Here is a 24,661-nt window from a genome sequence, read left to right as displayed (position 1 = left end):
GCCGCTCCAGCTCCCCACTGGCTCAGCCACTTCCTCTTCACTGGCAACAAGCCATATTGCGACTGCACTCGAGACCAGCACTGCCAACTGTTGGCACCAGACTTCCTCCTCCACCATCTGGGCTGCCGCTCCATTCATTCAATCAAATTTATTGAGCGCTTACTGTGTGCAGAGCACTGTACTAAATGCTTGGGAAGTACAAGTTGGCAACATATAGAGACGGTCCCTACCCAACAGTGGGCTCACACGGTCACTGTGCGGTATTCCCCAGCTGCCCTGTGTCGCTGCTGTGTTTGTCCCAGTGAGGCAGCTATGGATTGCTCTGCTCACGCATTGATTATAATAGTCACTCAATCGTCTTTATTGAGCACTTACTGTGTGCAGAGCACTGTACTAAGCGCTTGGGAAGTACAAGTCGGCAACATATAGAGACAGTCCCTACCCAACAACGGGCTCACAGTCTAGAAGGGGGGAGACAGACAATGAAACAAAATATGTCAAAATGGTCAGAACAAATAGAATTAAAGCTATAGGCACATCATTAACAAAATGAACAGAATATTAAATATGTACAAGTAAAATAAATAGAGTAATATAGTATGAGAAGCAGTGTGGCCTAGTGGTTTCTAATAATAATATATAATGAGAAACAGCGGGGCTTAGTGGTTTCTAATAATAATAATATATCATGAGAAGCAGTGTGGTCTTGTGGTTTCTAATAATAATATATAATGAGAAGCAGTGTGGCTTAGTGGTTTCTAATAATTATATCATTAATTCATTCATTCATTCAATCGTATTTATTGAGCGCTTACTGCGTGCAGAGCACTGTACTAAGCGCTTGGGAAGTACAAGTTGGCAACATATAGAGACGGTCCCTACCCAACAGCAGGCTCACCATCTAGAAGAGAAGAGACTGTAATGTTATATCTTGAGAAGCAGTGTGGCCTAGAGGTTTATAATAGTATGTAATGAAAAGCTGCGTAGTCTAGTTATTAGAGCACAGGCCTGGGATTCAGAAGAACCTGGGTTCTAATCCCGGCTCTGCCACTTGTCTGCTTCAAAAAAGTCACCTCACTACTCTGTGCCTCAGTTAGCTCATCTGTAAAATGGGGATTAAGACTGTGAGCCCCATATGGGACAGGGATGGTGTTCAGCCTGATTACTTTCAACATGATTACTTTGCATCTACCCCAGCACTTTGAAAAGTGCTTGACACACAGTAAGCACTTAACAAATACCCCAAAATGAAATTAAATAAGGGATGGGTCTGTCTTTAGCTACGTGCTCATGCTCCAGCTTTCCATTTGATTCTCCTAGAGGCCTCCCGCCTGGAATAATACGAGCAGGGGGTAGGGCCTGGAGTTGAGCTGGCCGGGATTAACCCAGGGCCTATCCTCCTCCTGCGTTTGCCCACGTCTACCCACCGGGAGGAAGCAGACCCAGTTCCCAAGTTTCCTGGTGTATCCCCAGCAGGTGCCCCATTTCCTAGACACCAGGTGGTGGTGACTGGAAACCGACAACAAAGAAACCAGGCCAAGTTCCCCGTCCATTAAGCGGAATCTAAACTGGCACTGGTTTGCCGGCCTCGCCCGGCAATCTCTCTCCACGAATCCAATTTCAAGGGGGAGTTATTTGATTACATTAGCACTGCCTTTCACTGTTAGGGCTTACAAGTGCTGTTGCCAGATGATTATAACAGCATTAGGAAATGGAAACCCTTTATCTTGTGTTCATTAAAGCACAGGATAACCCTTCTGAGTGGAGTGTGGATGTCAGCAGCAAAACTCTGCCAGAAGCTTTCATCTGTCCCAGGCCCACGCTGTCACGCACTTCCTCCGTCTTTACCCCAGGACATGTAGGTTTCCACATAGGAGCATCCACGTGCTGGCCCTGTCTTTGTGCACAGCCTTCCATCTGGGTATTTTCTTCTGTGCATTCATGTTGCCTCTGGGGCTTATTAAAAAGTCAGCGGGAGCAGGGAACGCGCCTACCAATTCTGTTATATTGTACTCTGTATTGTAGAGAAGCAGCATGGCTCAGCAGAAAGAGTATGGGTTTTGGAGTCAGGTCATGGGTTCAAATCCAGGCTCCGCCAATTGTCTGCTGTGTGACTTTTGGCAAGTCACTTAACTTCTCTGTGCCTCAGTTCCCTCATCTGTAAAATGGTGATTAAGACTGTGAGCCCCACATGGGACAACCTGCTCACCTTGAATCCCCCCAGCGCTTAGAACAGTGCTTAGCACATAGTAAGCGCTTAACAAATACCATTATTATTATTATTATTACTCTCCCCACACTTCGTAAAGTGCTCTGCACACAGAAAGTGCTCAATTGTTTGATTTTAAAAATTTACTTATGGTATTTGTTAAGCACTTGCTATGTGCCAGGCACGGTTCTAAGTGCTGGGTTAGATACAAGCTTATCAGGTTGGAAACAGTCCCTGTCCCCCGTGGGGCTAACAGTCTTAATCCCTGTTTTACAGAGGAGGTAACTGAGGCACAGAGAATTTAAGTGACTTGTTGAAGGTCACACAGCGGACAAGGGGCAGAGCCAGGATTAGGACCCAGGTCCTTCTGTCTCCCAAGCTGGGCTCTATCCATTAAGCCATGCTGGCTTCTCTATTGATTGACTGATTGGCAGATTTCTCCAAGAGTGGCAGCAGTTATATACACTCTCGGGTGACCTGTCAGCAGACAGACAACAGGGATTAGCCCATCATGGGTAGGAAAAGTACTCATTCTGTTGTATTGTACTCTCCCAAGCACTTAGTACAGTGGTCTGCACATAGTAAGCGCTCAATAAATACCTGGGTGATGTAGACAGAGAGGGACTGAACTTCAGTAGGACTTGGGACTGAAGACATTGAGGACTGAAATGGTGTGAAGCAGTTGTATTAGGTGAGAAGAGCCCTTTTGAAGAAGTGGTGATGGATCTTCCAACGAGTTCTTTGTTCAGGGAAGAAGAGGAATGTCTGCATCCTTATCTGGCAAGAAAGAAAAAGCCTTAATGGAGACTGACTTGAGGCAACTCAGCTTATCTTTGCTTGCCTTTGGATAAGGTTACTGGCAGGGGGAGAAAAGTGCTGATTTCTTAACTTGTCTGATGTCAGCCTCCGTAGGATGCAGAAACGTATTGGTGTCAGATGGAATGCAGAGGCGGGAAGCTTCCAAATTTCTTGATTTGTGCTTGTCTGTGGAATTTCTTTTTCTTCCAAGAAGCTTTGGCTTCTGGTTATCAGCCATGAGGTCAAGTTGGGACTGCAGAAGGGTCGGGTTGGGTGGGTGGGGGTGGGGGTGGGGGGAGGAGAGAAGAGAGAGAGAGAAAGAGAAAGACTCTCTCTCTCTCTCTCTCTCTCTCTCTCTCTCTCTCTCTCTCAACTCCTGCAGCAGATTATGTGCTGTACTAAGCATTTGGGAGAGTATGCACAGTTAGTGCTCAATAAATACCATTAGCTGATTGAGCACATCAGAGTTCATAGGCATGATCCCTGCCCTCAGAGAGCTGACAATTCTGGGCTGCATTTAAATCATCCCAGGCCCATGGGGTCAACCCAGGTTTTAATGATCTCCAGAGAGGGAGATTCTCCCCCCTCCCCCCCCCCACCTCCTGTCTCCTGTTCTTTGCTTTAACATTTTTTACTGTCAAGATGTTCCCTTATAGTTAACTAAATCCTTAAGCCTGTCACATGTTCTGTCTTTGGTGAGAGGGAGAGTAGCTTGTTAACACCCTGTTTATAATCCCCTTTTCTATCAATTTGCCTTAAAGAGAATTGTCATCTGGGTGTCAGTGTTTTGAGTCTTTCCTCACAGATCCCAGTCCCCTGAATCTCGAGTTATTTTCTTTGTCCAGCCATTGAGTAGTTAAGTGACCAATCAGAGATGGGGGACAAAGTCAAATTAGGGCTTGATGAAGAACTTCGTTGACTTTGGTAACTGTCCTATCAGTTTTGAAGGAAGAGTGATCTGGAGGCAGAGAAATGGTTGAGGAAGATTGGGGCATTTGAGGGCCAAAGCGTCTTAGTGGGATTATATCTGTGACTAGCCCCTTGAAGACTCAGGCCCTAGCCTTTCAGGTATTTCCAACCTCCAGGAAAAGGACTGGGCCTTCTCATCACAGAGAGGTTTCATGTGCCGTGCCTTTTTAGTCAATCAGTCGTATTTATTGAGCACTTACTGTGTGCAGAGCACTGTACTAAGCACTTAGGAAAGTAAAATAGAACAGACACATTCCCTGCCCACAACAACCTTACAGTCTAGAAGGGGAAACAGACATTAATATAAATAAATAAATTACAGATATGGACAGAAGTAATCAGGGACTGGGAGGGGGGAAGAATAAAGGGAGCAAGAATGGTGAAGCAGAAGGGAGTGGGAGAAGAGGAAAAGAGGGCCTAGTCAGGGAAGGCCTCTTGCAGGAGATGTGCCCTCAGTAAGGCTTGGAAGTCGGGGAGAGTCATTGTCTGTTGGATATGAGGAGGCAGAGCATTCCAGGCTAGAGGTCAGATGTGGACGAGAGTTCGGTGGCGAGATAGATGAGATTGGGTACTGTGAAAAGGTTAGCATTAGAGGAGCAAAATGTGTTGGCTGGGTTATATAGGAGAGTAGTGAGGTAGAAGGGGCCAAGATGATTGACTGCTTTAAAGCCAATGTTAAAGCCAGCTGTTTAAAGCCAGTCATAGGGAACTGAGGCCCAAAGATGTGAAGTGACTTCCCCAAGGTCACACAGCAGACAAGTGGTGGAGCCAGGATTAGAACCCAGGTTCTGCTGAGCCCCAGGCCCGGGCTGTATTCATGCTGTTTCGGAATCATTTAATAATAATAATAATAATAATGGCATTTATTAAGCGCTTACTATGTGCAAAGCACTGTTCTAAGCGCTGGGGAGGTTACAAGGTGATCAGGTTGTCCCACGGGGGGGGACTCACAGTCTTAATCCCCATTTTACAGATGAGGGAACTGAGGCACAGAGAAGTGAAGTGACTTGCCCAAGGTCACACAGCAGACATGTGGCGGAGCCGGGATTCGAACCCATGACCTCTGACTCCAAAGCCCGGGCTCTTTCCACTGAGCCACACTGCTTCTCTGATCATTTGTGTTCTCCGCGTTCCAGTTTCAGATAAACACCAGTTTAAGAACGAGCAAGTGATGTACAGGTTCCGATATGATGATGGGACATACAAACCACGCAGTGAGCTGGAGGACATCATGTCCAAGGTATCGTATCTTCTCTACTGACCGGACTTTTCCCACCCCCTCCCTTTGTGATGGGCTGATAGGGAGCTGGGGGATGCTTCCACAAGATGATCCCAAGTGGCTTCTTCTAAGTTACCCCTGGAGTGACCAGCCCCAGTCCAGGACACACTGTTTATTGCTCTGCTGTTAAAACAGAAGTGCTCTGTCTATTAAACTTTCCCCAGCAGGTTTCCTTAACTGGACCTATCTGAGATCATTCATTCATTCAGTCATATTTATTGAGCATTTACTGTGTGCAGAGCACTGTACCAAGAGCTTGGGAGAGTACCAAGATCCATGGCGATCCCCAGGTAGTTTGTGGGGGTGTCTCTGGGTGTCCGTGTTTTGAGTCTTTCCTCAGAGATCCCAGTTCCCGAGCAGTTTGTGGGGTGTCTCTGGCAGTGCTCTTTCAGAGGATCATGTGGAAACGCATAGGAAGCAGAGTGTCTAGTGGATGGAGCCCGGGCCTTAGAGTCGGAAAGACCTGGATCTATTCCCGGCTCCCCCATCTGTCTGCTGTGAGACCTTGGGCAAGTCATTTAACTTCTCTGTGCCTCATTTGTAAAATGGGCATTAAGGCTGTGAGTCAGAGGTCGTGGGTTGTAATCCCGGCTCTTATACTTATCAGCTGTGTGACTTTGGGCAAGTCACTTCACTTTTCTGGGCCTCAGTTATCTCATCTCTAAAATGGAGATTAAGACTGTGAGCCCCACGTGGGTAACTCTGATTAGCTTCTATCTACCTCAGTGCTTAGAACAGTGCTTGGCACATATAAACGACTAACAAATAACATTATTATTAGTAGTATTATTGTTATTATTCCAAGTGGGACAGGGGCGGTGTCCAAACTGATTAGCTTGTATTTACCCCAGTGCTTAGTATGGTATCTGGCATGTAGTAAGTGCTTAGTGAATACTGTTAAAAAAAAAAACAACAAACAAGGAAAAAAACCCAACAGATCATGGCGGGCAATGGCTCATGAGTCTCTGGGGCTGCAGAAATAGAATAGTTGCTGGCCAGATTTCAGAGTGGCAGCATTGACTGGGCTGGGCTATCCACTCCTTGAGAAGCAGCGTGGCTTAGTGGATAGAGCACGGGCCCAGGAGTCAGAAGGACCTGGGTTCTAATCCTGGCTCTGCCACTTGTCTGCTGTGTGACCTTGGGAAAGTCACTTCATTTCTCCAGGCCTCATTTACCTCATCTGGAAAATGAAGATTAAGGCTGTGAGTCCCATGTGAGACAGGGACTGTGTCCAACCCAGTTACCTTGTATCCACCCCAGCGCTTAGTACAGTGCCTGGCATGTAGTAAGCACTTAATGAATGCCACAGTCATCATCAGCATCATCACCTCTCATACAGAGTGTCCAGATTCTAACTTCTCAATCTCCATTTCTCCAATGGCCAAACAGCTGGGACTGTTTAAGATGTTCAGTTGAGAGGTCACTCACAAAACACTGTTCATTCCAGTCCAGGGAGCACTGTTCAGCCATAAAGGGAGCATGAACTGAATGGTGCCGGTTCACTTCTTTTGTAAATTTTATTCCAAAGTATTTATCCATGGGGGAAAAAGTGTTCATCGGAACAATTCCAGACAGCTGGAATCCAGGTCCATGGGTGATTCAGGGCCATGAATCTTATGTCCATGTCCTTATATTCTGCGGCTTCCCCCACCTGTTATTTATTTTTATATCTGTCTCCCCTATTAGATTGCAAGCTCCTTGTAGGCAGGGGTCGAGTCTATCAACTCTGTTGTATTGTACTCTCCCAAACATTTAGTACAGTGCTCTGCACACATTAAGTGCTCAATAAATGCCATTGATCAACCGACTCTCTAGATTGTAGTGAGCAAGGACTGTGTCTACCAACTCGGTTGTATTCTCCCAAGCATTTACTACAATGCTCTGCACACAGCAAGCACTCAATAAGCATCACTGGTTGATCTATAGCCACAGCTTTGTCAAAGCCCCTTTTTGTTTCTCTCTCTCCTTAGGGTGTGAGACTTTACTGCCGGCTGCACAGCCTTTTCACTCCAGTCATCAAGTAAGTCGGGCTTGACTCTGATGGTTTTCTGGGCCGAGAGGGTACCCTTCTCCTTGACCTCTGCTCTTTTCTCCTTAAATGTATGTGGTCAGTGTGGTTAGTACTGCTGAATTTATCCTCCTTTGGGGGATCCCTCCCCTGTCTGGAGTCCAAGGGCCAGCTCCTTGGGCATGAGGGACCTTTGGATGCTCTGTAAAGGTTGAGAAGCAGTGTGGTCTAGTGGGTAGAGGACAAGTCAGGGAGCCAGAAGGACCTGGGTTCTAATCCCGGCTCCGCAGTTTGTCTTCTGTATGGCCTCAGCATTTAGAACAGTGCTTGACACATAGTAAGGGCTTAAAAAAATGCCATTATTATTATTATTAGTGTCCTTCTGTGACAGGATTAAGTTCAGGTTGTTCTGGGAATCAACTCACCCCATAGGATTCAAAAGCAGTGTTCCCTAGTGAAAATGGCACAGGCTTGGGAGTCAGAAGGACCTGGGTTCAAATCCCAGCTCCGCCATTTGTCTGCTGTGTGACCTTGGGCAAATCACGTCACTTCTCTGGGCCTCAGTTATATATGTACAACAGGAAAGGAGACTTCCTCAGACTTCCTCAAGGTGTTCCAGTGACTTCTCCACTTGTGACAGTCAGGAAGTCATTCCTGAAGTCTAGTCTATACTGGAAGCTTGCTGTGGGCAGGCAATGTGTCTATTATTGTATCATACTCTCCCAAATGCTTAATACAGTGCTCTGCACACAGTAAGCCCTCAATAAATATGAATGATTAAACGAATAATCCATGTTCAACTACAATTGACTGTATCTCCCGCGCTGAAATCATTTCATTTGGGGACTCCTACCCAGAAAAGAATACCAATCACTAGTTCCTTTGCTCTCTACAGGCTTGAAGACAGACAGATAAGACCTTTTTATGCTATTTGTTAAGTGTTTACTATGTGTCAGGTACTCTGTTAAGCCCTGGGGTAGGTGCAAGCTAATCAAATTGGACACAGTCCATATCCCACACAGGACTCACAGTCTTAATTCCCCGTTTTACAGATGAGGTAACCTCACAGAGAAATGAAGTGACTTGCCCAAGGTCACACAGCAGATAAGTGGCAGAGCCGGGATTAGACTTCCAGGTCTGTGCTGTATCCACCCAGGTCATGCTGCTTCTCAAGGGACTTGGGTCAGGACTTTGGCAGAAATTCTGCTCTCAACTTTGAGAGCAGTTCCCACTGCCCTGGGGATCCCGAATGCTGTGTATCTATCTCACTGCCCCCCTGCCACCCACTGCTCATAGGAGCTTGGAAAGCCGATGGGCTGCCCTCCCATTTGTCGTGGCCATCTGGTTGGGGATAAATATCTCAACAGCAACCGGGAAAGGGAACACAAATGTGGGTGGACTAGGACACCAGGATTCCATTTGTGTATATCTGAGATGCTGTTATGTAAGAGATGCATCTTGATTTAAAAAACCATATCCTGCACCCTCTTTTAGTTTGGGTTTTTCAAATGGCCAGATTTCATTCACTATGTAGGTGCTATTTTTAAATACGAAATCAGTCAGGTGTGTTGAGCAGGACCCAACCTGAGGCTAGCGGGATTCCTCTGAGCAGCGGAGATGATAAAGACTCCGGTCCCTCACTGACTCTGCAATAATGCATTCTGCATTCTGACCAGGTTTTGGGTCAGGAAGAACATAAGCTCCTACCCCCAATCCCCTCCCCAGTGGCAGAGCTAGAACGGCCAAGCCCTGCTCAGCTCCCTTCCTCCTCTGCCTTCTTTTCTGAGCACCCGGGACCTCAAATTCTCTCTCTTCTCTCCCTTGCAGACTCTCTCCTCTCTTCTCTCTCTCTCTCCCTTCTCCTCTCTCTCCCTCTCCTTCCCCCTTCTCTTTCTTTCCCTCTCCTCTCTCTCTTCTCTCTTTTGTCTCTCCTCTCTCCAATCTTCTCTTCTCTTTTCCCTCTCTCTCCTCTCCTCGCTTTTTCTTTCTCTCTCTCCCCTACCCCCACCCCCAGGACAGCAGAGCCTGCCTTGACCAAGCCGCAGGTGAGAAAACCCCTGCTTCAGGAAAGACACAGGCCCTGGATGAATGAGTGGCCCAGAGGGAGAGTGGAAAGGTCTCTAGTTCCCTGTGGGCAAACAGAAAAATCTTTCTAGTTCTGATACCTGTTTTCTAGCTGGGGAGCCCCCCTGCAGCTGAGCTGGGGGCTTCATGGGCAGCTGAGTTCAAAGCCCTTGTGTAGCTCGGAGTTAGGTCCGTACTCAGCTAGGCGGGTACAGGGAGGATCCCTGTACATCTGGGCGGGGGGCAGTAGAAAACGGCCTCTGGGGAGCATCAGGGGTGGGGCTTCGCAAAGCCGTCTCCATCTCTTCTTCCCCTGGCGATCCTGCTCAGAAACTTTAGCCCCTAAGGAGATATGGCAACTTAATTTATAAAATAGGATTTACATGTTGTAAGAGCTTAATGTAGGAAGCAACTTGGCCTAGAGGAAAAACCCTGGGCCTGGGAGCCAGGGAACCAGCGTTTTAATCCTGACTCTGCCACTTAATAATAATAATAATGATGATGATGGCATTTGTTAAGCACTTACTATGTGCAAAGCACTGTTCTAAGCGCTGGGGGGGGTTACAAGGTGATCAAATTGTCCCACGTGGGGCTCACAGTCTTAATCCCCATTTTACAGATGAGGTAACTGAGCCTGAGAGAAGTTAAGTGACTTGCCCAAGGTCACACAGCAGGCATATGGCTGATTGGGAGTCGAACCCATAATAATAATAATAATGGCATTTATTAAGTGCCTACTATGTGCAAAGCACTGTTCTAAGCGCTGGGGTGGTTACAAGGTGATCAGGTTGTCCCAAGGGGGCTCACAGTCTTAATCCCCATTTTCCAGATGAGGTAACTAAGTCCCAGAGAAGTTAAATGACTTGCCCAAAGTCACACAGCTGACAAGTGGTGGAGGCGGGATTTGAACCCATGACCTCTGACTCCAAAGCCCATGCTCTTTCCCCTGAGCCACGCCTGCTGGGTGACCTTGAACAAGTCACTTAATCATTCAGTGCTATTTATTAAGTGATGACTCCATGCAGAACATTCTCCGTGCTTGGGAGAGTAAAGTACAACTCTGTCTCCCTTCTGGGTTGCACTTACACTTGGAGTTGAACCCTTTATTCACCCCACTCTCAGCTCCACGGCATTTATATATATCCAAATTTATTTTAATGTCCGTTTCCCCCTCTAGGATATATGCTCCTTGTGGCCCCATTGGTTAGTACACTGCTTGGTACATAGTAAGCTCTCAACAAATTCCACAGTGGTTATTGTTATTATTCATGAGATCTGAATGAATGAGAAGCAGTGTGGCCTAGTGGATAGAGCATATGCCTGGGAGTCAGAAGGACCTGAGTCCTAATCAGGGCTTTGCCACTTGTCTGCTGTGTGACCTTGGCTAAGTCACTTCACTTCCCTGTGCCTCAGTTCCCTCATCTGTAAAATGGGGATTAAGACTGGGAGCCCCGTGTGGGACAGGGACTGTGTCCAACCGGATTAACTAGTATCTACCCTAACGCTTAGAAGAGTGCCTGGCACGTAATAAGCGCTTGGGAGAGCACGACACAACAAAACTAGAAGACATGAGAAACAGCATGGCTTAGTGGATAGAGCCAGGCCGGGGGGTCAGTAGGACCTGGGTTCCAATCCCAGCTTTGTCACTTGTCTTCTATGTGACCTTGGGGAAGTCACTTCACTCCTCTGGACCTCAGTTACCTCATCTGTAGTAGTGGAGATTAGTGGTTTATCTCTATGTAACCAACCAGAGTAAGCATTGGTCAGTCAGTTGTATTTATTGAGCGCTTATTGGGTGCAGAATACTGTACTAAGCACTTGGGAGAGTACACTATAACAATAGACACATTCCTTACCCACAGTGAGCTTACAGTCTAGAGGGTTATGGACATACGTGGGTAGGGAGCGTGTCTTCTTCATTCTGTCCTTCCCAAGTGCCTATTACAGTCCATCACAACTAGTGGACACTGGATAAATGCCATTAATGGTACTTCTTTGGCTTTTCCTGTCCCACATGCTACAGCCAACATCCTTTTTATTTTTTTTATTCATTCCTTAACACAGAGACCGAGACTACCACTTGAAGACATACAAGTCGGTGATTCCTGGAAACAAACTGGTCGACTGGCTGATCGCTCAGGTGGGTCTGACCTGACAAACGACTGATTTTTCTCGCTACTCTGGAAGTGTTTGATCCAAGGGCTGGGTCTTCTCGCTGGTTCACATTCCAACCCTGTAGTAGAGAAGCAGGGTGACTTGTGAAAAGAGCACGGGCCTCGGAGTCAGAGGACCTCGGCTCTGCTGTTTGACCTTGGGTGAGCAAGTCACTTCACTGCTCTGTGCCTCAGTTACCTCATTTGAAAAATAAAGATTAAATCTTATTCTCTCTTACCTAGACTGCGAGCCCTATGCGGGACAGAGACTGTGTCCCAACTGATAACCTTGTATCTACTCCAGCACTCAGAATGGGGCTTGGTACATCCTAAATACTTAACAAATACCGTAATTATTATTGTTATTAGTGAGCGGTGATAGTGACATCCCATCCAAACACCATCCGGTCAGTTCCAAACACTATCCTAGGGTACAGCTGCTGTGGCACATTTTTTTTTTTGAGTGATTTATTTTTAGAGAAGAACATTTTCGACCAATTTCACCTCCCATCCACTGCCAGCCACCCGCTGCTTCACTTGAGTGCACTTTCAGATGGTCTTGAATCGAAGCACACCTGCTTCTCTCCGGGCTCATCAAAGGCAGCATGTGTTGCTCAAGTTAAACACCATGTGTCTTCAGCAACTGAGGCTTGTTGGAAAGAGAAAAGGGCATGGGGGAAGAAATCTGTCTTCAAAAATGAGCATTGGCAAATGGGAAATTTGAGGGGCTGGTGTCTAGTAGTAATAGTATTAAGTGCCTATTGTGTGTAGCCACTGTACTAAGCCCTGGGAGAGAATATATGGGTGGAAATTAGTCAACCATATTTCTTGAGCACTTATTCTGTGCAGGGCACAGTTCTAAGCACTTGAGAGAGTACAATATAACAGACACATTCCCTGCCCATAATAAGCTTACAGTCAAGAGGGGGAGGCAGACATTAATAGAAATAAATAAAATAACAGATAGTACATAAGTACTGTGGGGCTGGGAGTGGGGGATGAGTAAAGGGAGCAAATCAGGGTGATGCAGAAGGGAGTGGAAGAAGAGGAAAAGAGGGTTTAGTCGTGGAAGGCCTCTTGGAGGAATTGTGCCTTCAGTAAGGCTTTGAAGTTGGGGAGAGTCATTGTTGGATGCGAAGAGGGATGGCAGGACATGGGTGAGAGGTCAGCAGTGAGATAGACAAGACTGAGGTACAGTGAGAAAGTTAGCATTGGAGGAGCAAAGTGTGAAGGCTGGGTTGTAATAGGAGTTTAGAGAGGTGAGGTAGGAGGAGGCAAGGTGATTCGAGGCTTTAAAGCCAATGGTAAGGAGTTTTTGTTTGATGCGGAGGTGGAGGGGCAACCACTGGAGGTTCTTGAGGAGTTAGACATGGCACTTACAGTTTACAGCCACTGTACTAAGGACTGGGAGACAATTCACGGTCTCTGTCCCTCAGAGGTGTTCACAAGTCAGGTGCTAGCCTCGACTTCTGTTGAGTAGCTCTTTCGGCTGATGCACCAGCCCAGCTCTTGCCTCCGTTGTTCCAAAGGGGCGGCTTGAGCTTTCAGGAAGGGCCCTGGCTGAATCGGAGTTGCCAGCTTATTGCCGGAACACAGTCCAGATGCCCTTACCTCGCGGCAAGGTGCCAATTAGCAAGAGAGATAGTTGAATTGGGGTCTTCCCCGCTCCCATAGGTCCTGGACAAGGGGATTCCGGCTTTTAATTGGAGCCAAGCCAGCAGACTGAGTTTTGATCTCCTCTATCTCACCACCAACCTCTCACCCACAGCCTGCCTCTGGCCTTCCCTCCTCATATCCGACAGACAATGTCTCCCCACGTTCAAAGCCTTATTGAAGGCACAGCTCCAAGAGGCCTTACTGACTAAGCCCTCCTTTCCTTTTCTCTCACCCCATTCTGTGTCACCCTGACTTGCTCCCTTTATCCATTCCCCCTCCCAGCCCCACAGAATTTATGTTCATATCTGTAATTTATTTCTATTAATGTCTGTCTTCCCCTCTAGACTGTAAGTTCATTGTGTGCAGGGAATGTGTCTGTTAGATTGTACTCTCCCAAGCGCTTAGTATAGTGCGCTGCACACAAGAAGTGTTCAATTAATACAGTTGACTGACTGAGTGGCCACTTTCCAGGCAGCTGGAAATGAGGAGGCCAGTTGCGGTGAAGGTTGGGAGAAGTGTTGGGAGTGTTGGAGTACCCCCTGGGCATTTATCCGCCTGCAGCATCTGAGTGAGTCTCAAACAGACTTCATGCTTTTGCTGCCTTTTCAGAGGTTGGAGCAGTTGGGTTTTGTCATCTCTGTGTAAAAACAGTCTTGGAGCAGGAAAGCCAAGACGGAAAAACCTACAAACATTCCAGTAAGTTTGTTTAATTAAAAGGCATTTCTCCCATGTTGATTCTCCAGAAATATTTGTTTAGCTGACAAGGCCAAAGAAATAGGAAAAAAAAAAAACCCAAAATATTTCCTCAGTCACTCTAAACATCGCCTAGGCGTGGGCTTCCCCAACAGGGCAGGAGTTGCTGCAGATACAACTCAGCTCACAACTTTCTGGATCTATGTAATACTTCTGCTACCAGTAATACCACTACCACATATATTTAAATAATTAATTATACATTACATATTCATATTAATATCTGTCCCCGCCCCCGACCGTGCCTCGTTCTCGCCTGTCCCGCCGTCGACCCCAGGCCCACGTCATCCCCCGGGCCTGGAATGCCCTCCCTCTGCCCATCTGCCAAGCTAGCTCCCTTCCTCCCTTCAAGGCCCTACTGAGAGCTCACCTCCTCCAAGAGGCCTTCCCAGACTGAGCCCCTTCCTTCCTCTCCCCCTCGTCCCCCTCTCCATCCCTCCCATCTTACCTCCTTCCCTTCTCCACAGCATCTGTATATATGTATATATGTTTGTACATATTTATTACTCTATTTATTTTACTTGTACGTATCTATTCTGTTTTATTTTGTTAGTATGTTTGGTTTTGTTCTCTGTCTCCCCCTTTTAGACTGTGAGCCCACTGTTGGTTAGGGACTGTCTCTATATGTTGCCAACTTGTACTTCCCAAGCGCCTAGTACAGTGCTCTGCACACAGTAAGCGCTCAATAAATACGATTGATTGATTGATTGTAAGCTCATTATGGGCAGGGAACTTGTCTGCCAATTCTGTTGTATCGTACTCTCCCAAGCACTTAGAACAGTGGTCTGTACATAGGAAATGCTCAATAAATGCCATTGATTGATTGTTATTACTACTAAATAGAGGATAATCAGTCCGGACACAGTCCCTGTCCCACATGGGGCTCACAGACAAAGGTGAAAGAAGAACAAGTTCGTAGTGGATCCTCATTTCACGCTGAGGAAATTGAAACACAGAGAATCAATCAGTCAGTGATATTCACTGCACGCTTAACTGTGTGCAGAGCACTGAACCAGCACTTGGGAGAGCTTGATACCACGGAGTTGGTAAGCCCTCAGGCAGCTACCAAGTTAGCAAGCTTACAGTGTAATGGAGGAGTTAAATGACTTGGCTAAAGTCACAGCAGGCAAGTGTCTGAGCTCTGCTGTGGCGAGGCAAACATTCTTTTCTCTGCAGAGTAGGCAGTTAGGATTAAGAAAAACTCTTGGCTCAGGGGAGGGACAAGAATGTGTCAGGTTCACATGAGGGACTTTTCTAGTCCTGCTGTCGTTTGCTGTTCGAGCTATGTCCGTGTGTCATGGTGCAGTGCTGCCTGGGCCATCTCCCCTCTGCTGTGGTGGGGATCTCAGCCAGCTGCAACTGCACCCTATATTGTTCCTGGTATTTAAGTGCTTACTATGTTCCTGGCACTGTACTAAGCATTGGGGTAGATACAAGATAATCAGGTTGGACACAGTCCCTGCCCCACACGGGGCTCACAGTCCTCCATTTACAGATGTAAAATCCTCACATTTTAAAGATGGGGGAGCTGAGGCCCAGAGAAGTGAAGTGACTTGGCCAAGGTCACGCAGCCGGCAAGTGGGGGAGCAGGGATTGGAACCCATAACCTTCTGAATCGCAGGCCTGTCTCTATCCGCTAGGCGATGATGCTCTCTGGTTGGGTGTAGGCTGGGTCTGTCAGAGTGTGACTGCTGTCCAGGTATGTAGCCGCATCAGTATGACGATTGGAGTTTTAAAGGCCTGTTCTCATTTTCCCATATAAGCCATTACTTTAATGAGTTGCGGGACTGGTGGTCTTCTGGGTTCCTGCCATATCTCTTTCAGTAATAATAATAATAATAATTATGGCATTTGTAAAACACTTACTATGTGCCAGGCACTGTATTATGCGCTGGGGTCGATACGAACAAATCGGGCTTGACACAATCCCTTTCCCACGTGAGGCTCACAGTCTCAATCCCCATTTTACAGATGAGGGTACTGAGGCCCAGAGAAGTAAAGTGACTTGCCCAAGGTCACACACAGCCAAGTGGTGGATTTGGATTAAAACCCATGATCTTCTGACTCCAGGCCCGTGCTCTATCCACTAGGTCATGCTGCTTCTCAGTATTTGCTTCCCTTCATCGCCTGGGCCGGGAACGTGTCTACGAACTCCGTTATATTGTACACTCCCAAGTGCTTAGTACAGTGCACTGCACGCTGTAAGCTTTCAATAAATACCATCGATTGATTTCCCCCACTTTCCACGCCTTCTCCACTTGTCCCATCTCCCCTCATCATCCTCCACCACCACTCTTCCTTCCCTGGATGAGCTCAGCACAACTGCTCCTAAATTTGAAGTGTGTGTATGTGTGTGTGTGTTGTGTTGGGAGAGGGGCAGGTGGAGAGAGGGTGGGGGTTGGCGGTTGTCAAGCCCACCAGCAACAGAGCAGATGGGCTGAGCCTCCTTTTGCCTGAGCAGAGAGAGGGCCGGCCATCCAGAACTAGTTTCCTCCAAGAGCTTTGAAAGCATTTCCCACTATGGGTCACTTGACTCTTAGAGAGCTGCTCCTTGAGCTCTCCGGAGGAGCTGTTACCATGGAAATCCGTGGGCTTGAGGCTGTAAGAGATAAGCAGGAGGAAGATTCTGGCTTCTGCAGGTACCCTCCCTCTCTGTGGAAAGGAAATAATCACTGAAATGACTCTCTGACCCTTCTTGCCTCCTCGACTCTTCCACTGTCCCACTCTGCTCCTCTTCCTCCTTCAATTCGTCCTCCTCCTTTTCCTCCTTCTCCTCTTTCCATCACCTGCAGTGACTTTGCTACTGCTTCTGCTGTCAGTACTTTACCACCCTCCCATGGTGAGCATTCACCCCGTCTCATTATCGAATAATAATAATAATGATAATAATAATGGTATTTGTAAATGCTTACTATGTGCCAAGCACTGTTCTAAGTGCTGGGGTAAATACAGGATAATCGGGTTGTCCCACATGGGGCTCACAGTCTTAATCCCCATTTTACAGATGAGGGAACTGAGGCACAGAGAAGTTAAGTGACTTGCCGAAGGTCACACAGGATGCAAGTGGTGGAGCCAGAGAAGCAGCGTGGCTCAGTGGAAAGACCCTGGGCTTTGGAGTCAGAGGTCATGGGTTCGAATCCTGACTCCGCCACATGTCTGCTGTGTGATCTTGGGCTAGTCACTTAACTTCTCTGGGCCTCAATTCCCTCATCTGTAAAATAGGGATTAAGGCTGTGAGCCCCACGTGGGACAACCTGATCACCCTGTATCCTCCCCAGCACTTAGAACAGTGCTTTGCACATAGTAAGCACTTAACAAATGCCAATTATTATTATTCTTTTAGACTGTGAGCCCACTGTTGGGTAGGGACTGTCTCTATATGTTGCCAATTTGTACTTCCCAAGCACTTAGTACAGTGCTCTGCTCACAGTAAGCGCTCAATAAATACGATTGATGATGATGATGATGACCTCTGACTCCCAAGCCATGCCAAGCCACTCTCTTTCCATTAAGCCATGCTGCTTCTCTGCTATTAATAATAATAATAATAATAACGATAGTAATAGTAATTGTTAAGAACTTACTATGTGCCATGCTGTCAAAGATATAAGCAAATCAGGTTGCCCACAGACCCTGTCCCACATGAGGCTCTCAATCTTAATAATCCCCATTTTACAGATGAGGGAATTGAGACACAGAGAAGTGAAGTGACTTGATTATGAAGACACACAAGATCTTCTGCCAGGCTGAGAGGGAGACAAACTGGACTTTTTGAGGTGGGGGGTGGGCAGGTGTAAGCAGCTTGGCGAAGTCAAGAAATCATCAGTGGTGTGGCAGGGTGAAAATTTTAAACGTTAGAGCTGGAAGGGATCATACTCATGTCACCCATTGGTTCCCAGATCTCAAATCTCCCTGGGTCTCCTTGCCTTTCAATCAATCAGTCCATCAATCAATCAGTTGTATTCATTGAGCACTTACTGTATGCAGAGCACCTTACTAAGATCTTGGGAGAGTAAAATATAGCAGAGCTGGTGGACACAATCCTTGCCTACAATGAGCTTTCACTTTTGACATATTTTATATAGCCTATTACTTAAGCGTTAACTCAAATACGTGTCCTCTTTCCCTTCTTCTCCCATCTACAATTTTAGGGCCTGTCTTCCCCACTTATCTGTATGCGCCTTGAGGGCAGGGATCATGTGTTCTAATTGTGTTGTAGTTTCCCCAGGCTCTTAGTACAGTAGACACTCAGTGTAGACCACACTCAGTAAAGAACCCACTGGATTGTAAGCTCCCTGTGAGCAGGGATTGTATCTACTAAAACTATTGTAACCCTTAAATGCTTAGTACAGAGCTCTGCACAGAGTGAGAGCTTAATATAGTGATTGATTATAGATGGATGGCCCCTTAGAGAATAAAAGAATCAGTGGCCCCGTTGGTATCTCTGGTGCTTATGAAAAACAAGAGCACAGTGTAGAAACTAAATTAACTAGACCTTTGGAAATGACAGGCTATGATGTTTTTCATGTCTCTGCACACAGTAAGTGCTCACTAAGTACGACTGATTGATTTTTGAGAGAGAGAGAGATAGGAGGATGTTCTGGGAATTGTGCCAGAATCATCTAGAGTAGGGATTGAATCCATTTGCCCTAGATGCGGAGAAAGATGGGCATTTCTACATGTGAGTGTGAGTGTTGCAAAGTGGTTCCTGGCTATTTTGAATGATAATAAGTATGGTATTTGTTAAGCACTTACTATGTGCCAAGCACTGGGGTAGATACAAGATAACCAGGTCCCACAAGAGGTTCACAGGTACGTAGGAGAGCGAACGGGCATTGAATCCCCATTTTGCGGATGAGGGAACTGAGGCACAGAGAAATGAAGTGCCTTGCCCAAAGTCACACAGCAGAGAAGTGGCGGAGCTGGGATTAGACTGGAAGCTCGTTGTGGGCAGGGAATGAGTTTGTTTATTGCTACATCATACTCTCCCAAGAGCTTAGTACAGTGCTTTGCACATAGTAAGTGCTCAATAAATACAGTTGAAGGTTCTCTGACCCCCAGGCCTGTGGTCTTTCCACTAGGCCACATGGCTTCCCTAAGCCGCCTCCTTTCGTCTCCCTGGCCCCTCGGGAGGGTGGGAGGAATTGGACGCTTCATATAGAGTTGAATGGGAGCTGGAGAGAAGGAGCACCCCACTTTCCTCGCTGCTATTGTCCTCCAGAGAGCACCTGCTACTTCCAGCCCTGCCCGAGGAGCCATGGAGAGGGGTGATGAGATTTTGTTTAGGGGAGGGTAGTTTTCCGAGGTGACTAACGTTGTCTTTTGGTTGCCAGGGAGACTGCCAGACCCGAGAGGAGGCTGTGGCGCTGGGCGTCGGGCTCTGCAACAATGGCTTCATGCACCACGGTAATTCCATCCCTCTGTTGGCCCCAGGAGGTCGGTTCACCTCCCCCTCACAGATACTCACACCTGCGTACCTACCGTTCAGCTGGTCCTATCTGACATAGCTCCCTAATAGCCGTAATAATGGCTGTGGCATTGTTATGCACTTACTCTGTGCCAAGCACTGTATTGAACAATGGGAACCCACACAATAATCCGGTCAGACACAGCCCTTGTCCAACTTGGGACTTGTAGGTCTAACCAGGTGGAGAACAGGTATTCTATCCCCATTTTTCAGATAAGGGAACTGAGGCACGGGGAAATAGCTGTCCCGAGGTCACACACAGCTGACGGGGCAGAACTGGGGTTAGAATCCAAGTTCCCTGATTCCCAGGCCAGGGCTCTTTCCACTACGCCATACTACTTCTGACTTGCTGTCTGTGCTGTTCATTCCTCTCCCAGATTAGTGCAGTTAAATGTATCAGTTCCCTTTTATTCCCCAGAGTAGTCATGGAGTGGGAAACCAATAAAACCCCCACACTCTTGACTTCAGGCCCAGCAACAGCAGTAATAGAAATAATAGTTGCTTAATAACTTTGAGTGAGCAAGCCGGCAATTTCTCAAGAGAGAGAGAGAGAGTGTGCGTGACCTGGGGCTCTATCTCAGGAGATCTAATTCCCCGCTTTGCCCCTGGACTGCTTGTGTTAGGTCATTCAACCTCTCTGGGTCTCACTTTCCTCTTCTATTAAATCGAGGATAAGATACATATGGAGAATCAGCATGGCCTAGTGGAAAGAGCACAAGCCTGGAAGTCAGAGGACCTGGATTCTAATCCCGGCTCATCTGCTGTGGGACCTTGGCAAGTGACTTCACTTCTCTGTGCCTCAGTTTCCTCATCTGTAAAATGGGGATTCAGTCCTCCTCCCTCTTTCTGAGACTGTGAGCCCCATGGCGGGCAGGGACTTTGTCCAACCTGGTTAACTTGTATCTTCCTCAGTGCTTAGAACGGTGCTTGACACATAGTAAGTGCTTAACAAATACAATAATCATAGTAATAATAAAGATAAAAATAATAATAATATTCTCCCCACCTCATAGATTGTGAGTCCCATGTGGAACAGGGGCTGAGTTTCATTTGATGATTTTTTACTTATTTCAGAGTTTAGTACAGTGCTTGGCAGAGTGAGTTCTTAATGAATTATGTAGTGGGCAGAGACTGTCTCTATTGCTGTATTGTACTTTCCCGAGCACTTAGTACAGTGCTCTGCACACAGTGAGCACTCAATAAATATGATTGAATGAATGAATGTAATTTAATATGAAATGAGGACCCTGCCCCTGTGGGCCTAGTATTCTAAGAACTGGAAAGGGAAGGGGAAGAGAAAAATTGGCAATATTATTATTATTATCATATTAAGCACTTACTATGTGCCGAGCACCATTCTAAGCACTGCAATAGGTACAAGTTAATCAGGTTGGGCACTGTCCCACATGGGGATTACAGGCATTGAATCCCCATTTCACGAATGAGGAAACTGAGGCCCAGAGAAGTGAAGCGACTTGGCCGAGGTCACACAGCAGGCAACTGGCAGAGCTGGGATTAGAACCCAAGTCCTCTGACTCACAGGCCTGTGCCGTCTCCACGGGACCACACTGCTCCTCGTGAAATGTATATGTATAAATCTATTAGCTGTTTACAAGTGGTGACCAGGGCATTAAGCTTTGTTTTTCATTTGGGTTGTGAAGGAAGGGAAGGTCATGATATAGGTCGGTGGATGGGGCCTTCTGGGAAGGGGATATGGCGTAGGGACAGAAAACAGGCCCCTTCCTCCCCAAACCCAAGCTCGGGGCCGTGGGCTACCTGCTCGGTTTCCCTTCTCCTCAGGACCAGATGTTACTGTACTTACCCTCTGTGGAATGTGAAATCGACTTCTCTTAACTGGTTCCAGATCCTCACCTATAGCAGGACTTTTCCCAAAGACCGAGGCAAGCCTTCCCCAGGCCTCCCTCCTCCCCCAGAAACCTCGTTACAAGGCCCAAGAGCCAAGCGCCAGCGGCCCCGTTGTCAGAGGAGGCTTCTGGGAGGTCAGTTCCACCCTGTGTTTTGTGGTTGACCCTGCTCTTTGATTCATCTTTCCCATTTTAGACTGTTTTGGTGCCGGTGGTATCAGTGAACGTGGACCCAGAGCATAGTGAGGCAAGGCCCTTGCACGAGTCCGTGTCCTGCAATTTCTCCCCCTGCTTCAGTGTAATCAGGATGTGGCCTGAGGGGGGAAAACCTCACCGAAATTCACTCCACAGAAATGAAACCCAGAAATAGCAGTTCAGGGCGGTATCCTAATTATCTTCCCTCACAAGCAAAGCTGGGCTGACCTTGGGCGTGAGGGACTGGATTGTGGGTATAGCCGACTAGAATCATGGCTGAGAGGGGAGGATGATTCTGGGACCTACTGGCCAGGAATTTCTGCACCCAGAACAGTGCCTTGAGATGACATTACAGAACATCGCTTTGCCCGTTGACTGAAGTCTTGGCTTCAGGGCAGCCCTCACCCTTTCCAATAATTAATTCAGTCATATTTATTGAGCATTTACTTTGTGCAGAACACTGTACTAAACCCTTGGGAGGGTACAATAAAACAATAAACAGACACAGTCCCTGCCACCACAAGCTTAAAGTCTCGAGGAGGGGATAATAATGGTATTTGTTAAGGGCTTACTATATGCCAGGCACTGTACTGTGAGACCCACGTGAGATAACCTGATTAGCTTGAATCTACCCCAGCGCTTAGAACAGTGCTTGGCACCTAGTAATAATAAGGCGCAGCGTTAGAGGCGCAGCGTGGCTCAGTGGAAAGATCACGGGCTTGGGAGTCGGAGGTCATGGGTTCAAATCCCGGCTCTGCCAGTTAGCTGTGTGACTTTGGGCAGGTCACTTCGCTTCTCTGGGCCTCGGTTGCCTCATCTGTGGGGTGGGGACGGGGGCTGTGGGCCCTGCGTGGGACGATCTGGTCACCTTGTTTCCTCCCCAGCGCTTGGAGCGGTGCTTTGCACATTGTAAGCACTTAACGGATATCATTACTATTATTATACCTCCTTCCTCTCCCCCTCCTCCCCCTCCCCTGCCTTACCTCCTTCTCCTCTCTACAGCACCTGTATGTATGTTTGTACGTATTTATTACTCTATTTTACATGTACATATTTTCTATTCTATTTATTTTATTTTGTTAATATGTTTTGTTTTGTTGTCTGTCTCCCCATTCTAGACTGTGAGCCCGTTGTTGGATAGGGACCGTCTCTTTATGTTGCCAACTTGTACTTCCCAAGCACTTAGTACAGTGCACTGCACACAGTAAGCGCTCAATAAACACCATTGAATGAATGAATGAATGAATACTAAGGGTACATGCAAGCTAAACAGATTGGACACAGTCCCTGTCCCATGTGGGGCTCAACCCCCATTTTACAGATGACACAAGGGAGGCACAGAGAAGTGAAATAAATACAATAAAAACAATGATGGAATTTGTTAAGCACTTACTATGAACCAAGAGTTTTCGCCAAGTGCTGGGCTAATCAGTGTTATTCTTTGAGTGCTTGCTGTGTGCTTTGACACTGTACTAAGAGCTTGGGAGAGTACAATATAATAGAGTTAGTAGACTTATTCCCAGTCCAGAAGGATTTACATTAATTAATTAATTCAATCGTTCATTCAGTCATATTTATTGAGCGCTTACTGTGTGCAGATCACTGTACTAAGTGCTTGAGAGAGTACAGTATAACAGTAAGCAGACACATTCCCTGCCCACACCGAGCTTACAGTCTAGAGGGGGAGACAGACATTAATATAAATGAATAAATTACAGATCTGGACATAAGTGTTATGGGGGTGGGGTGAAAAAGCAAACAAATCTAAGTGCAAGGGCTTTGCAGAATGGAGAAGGAGTAGGAAGAACGAGGGCTTAGTCGGGGAAGGCCTCTTGGAGGAGATGGGATTTTAATGAGAATTTGAAGGTGGGGAGGGGAGATGTAATCTGTCGGATATGAAGAGGGAGTGTGTTCCGGGCCAGAGGCAGGATGTGGGTGAAGGGGTGGTGACTGGGTAGATGAAATTGAGGCACAGTGGATAGGTTGGCATAAGAAAAGCATAGTATAGATATGAGATCATTGTCAGGTCCCATGGGTAGTCTGGGTAAGCCTGGAGTGTCATGGACCCCTTTTACCATCTTAGATGCTGGGCTTCTGGGCTCTGCAGACCCCCAGAAGAAAAGCTGAAATCACGTGACTGATTTCCTGTTGGTTTTTATTGAACGGCTCATTCCCTACTCATCTCAGTGCTTTCTCACAGAGCAAGCATTTGCTACATACTCTAACAATACTGGTGGCTCTGATGCATCTAGAGGAGAAGTCATTTCTTCACTCTGGGCATCCCGTCTCCTCCCAGACAGTGCTATGAGCATGTCGAGAGCATCCCAGACCAGGCCTGCATCATATCTTTTGGTTCCTGGGCTGTAGCTCGTTGCCACCAAATGACAACAATAACATGGGGAGAAGATATATTATTGGCCGTGGGGAGGAGTGGAAGAAAACATGATGATAATAACGCAGTACCTTGATCATAAGAACAGTAATAGTAATGTACCTTGAAATTATAATGTGCTTTAGTATTTCCAAAGGGCTTTCTTTCACCTCAGTAATCTTGTTGCGTCCCCAGGGTGCACTTGTGAGAGAGGAAGGGGAAGGGCTTATAATACTCAGAAGGAAAGAGAAGCACTGACTACTCAAGCAAGATTGCTCAAGGGATTCGCAATTTGGGGCTGAGTTGTTTCTCTCTGGCGTTTCCCCAGCTACTTTTGGGTTTGTGTTTCTTCCTTTTCTTCATACCGCCTCTGATTCTCTGAGGGATTTTCTGCCCTCCGGCAGAAATCAGTGAACACTTACTGTATGCAGAGCATTGTACTAAGCGCTTGGGAGAGTAAAAAACACCCATACCCAACCCAGATTCTTGTTGGGAAATTTGTTTTAGTCAGGACTCAGCAACCCAGGCTGCAGGAAGAAGGGAGAGGTCTTCACAAAGTCCAGCGAGCCCTTCTCTCTCCTTTTTTAAAAGGAGATATTAAGATAAAAGATATTAAGAACTGGGGTAGACACAAGCTAATGGAGTTTGATACAGCCCATATCCCACATAGGGCTCCCAGTCTTAATCCCCATTTTACAGATAAGGTAACTGTGGCACAGAAAAGTGATTTGCCCAAGGTCACAGAGCAGACAAGTGGCAGAGCTAGTTTTAGAACCCTGGTCCTTCTGGTCCATGCTTTATCCACAGGGCCATGCCGCTTCTTTATAAAGGATGTAAAACAGGAGAGAGGCTGCCAGGAGGCCTTGGGAATATG

At 46.9% G+C, this 24,661-nt stretch overlaps 1 protein-coding gene across 1 annotated transcript in view; it reads left to right on the top strand.

Annotated features, from left to right (window-relative positions):
• Positions 1–24,661, top strand: part of PREX1 (phosphatidylinositol-3,4,5-trisphosphate dependent Rac exchange factor 1) — a 215,545-nt gene that overhangs the window by 153,723 nt on the left and 37,161 nt on the right. Inside the window, exons 12-15 of the mRNA XM_038750022.1 lie at positions 5,113–5,216; positions 7,226–7,275; positions 11,392–11,467; positions 19,223–19,295. Coding sequence (XP_038605950.1) covers positions 5,113–5,216; positions 7,226–7,275; positions 11,392–11,467; positions 19,223–19,295 — 303 coding nt within the window. The remainder of the gene's footprint in view (positions 1–5,112; positions 5,217–7,225; positions 7,276–11,391; positions 11,468–19,222; positions 19,296–24,661) is intronic.

This window comes from Tachyglossus aculeatus, chromosome 8, assembly GCF_015852505.1.
Source record: "Tachyglossus aculeatus isolate mTacAcu1 chromosome 8, mTacAcu1.pri, whole genome shotgun sequence".
In the NCBI taxonomy this organism is placed as follows: Eukaryota; Metazoa; Chordata; class Mammalia; order Monotremata; family Tachyglossidae; genus Tachyglossus; species Tachyglossus aculeatus.
Note: the sequence above shows the minus strand (reverse complement) of the source record. Positions and strands in the feature narration are given on the sequence as shown.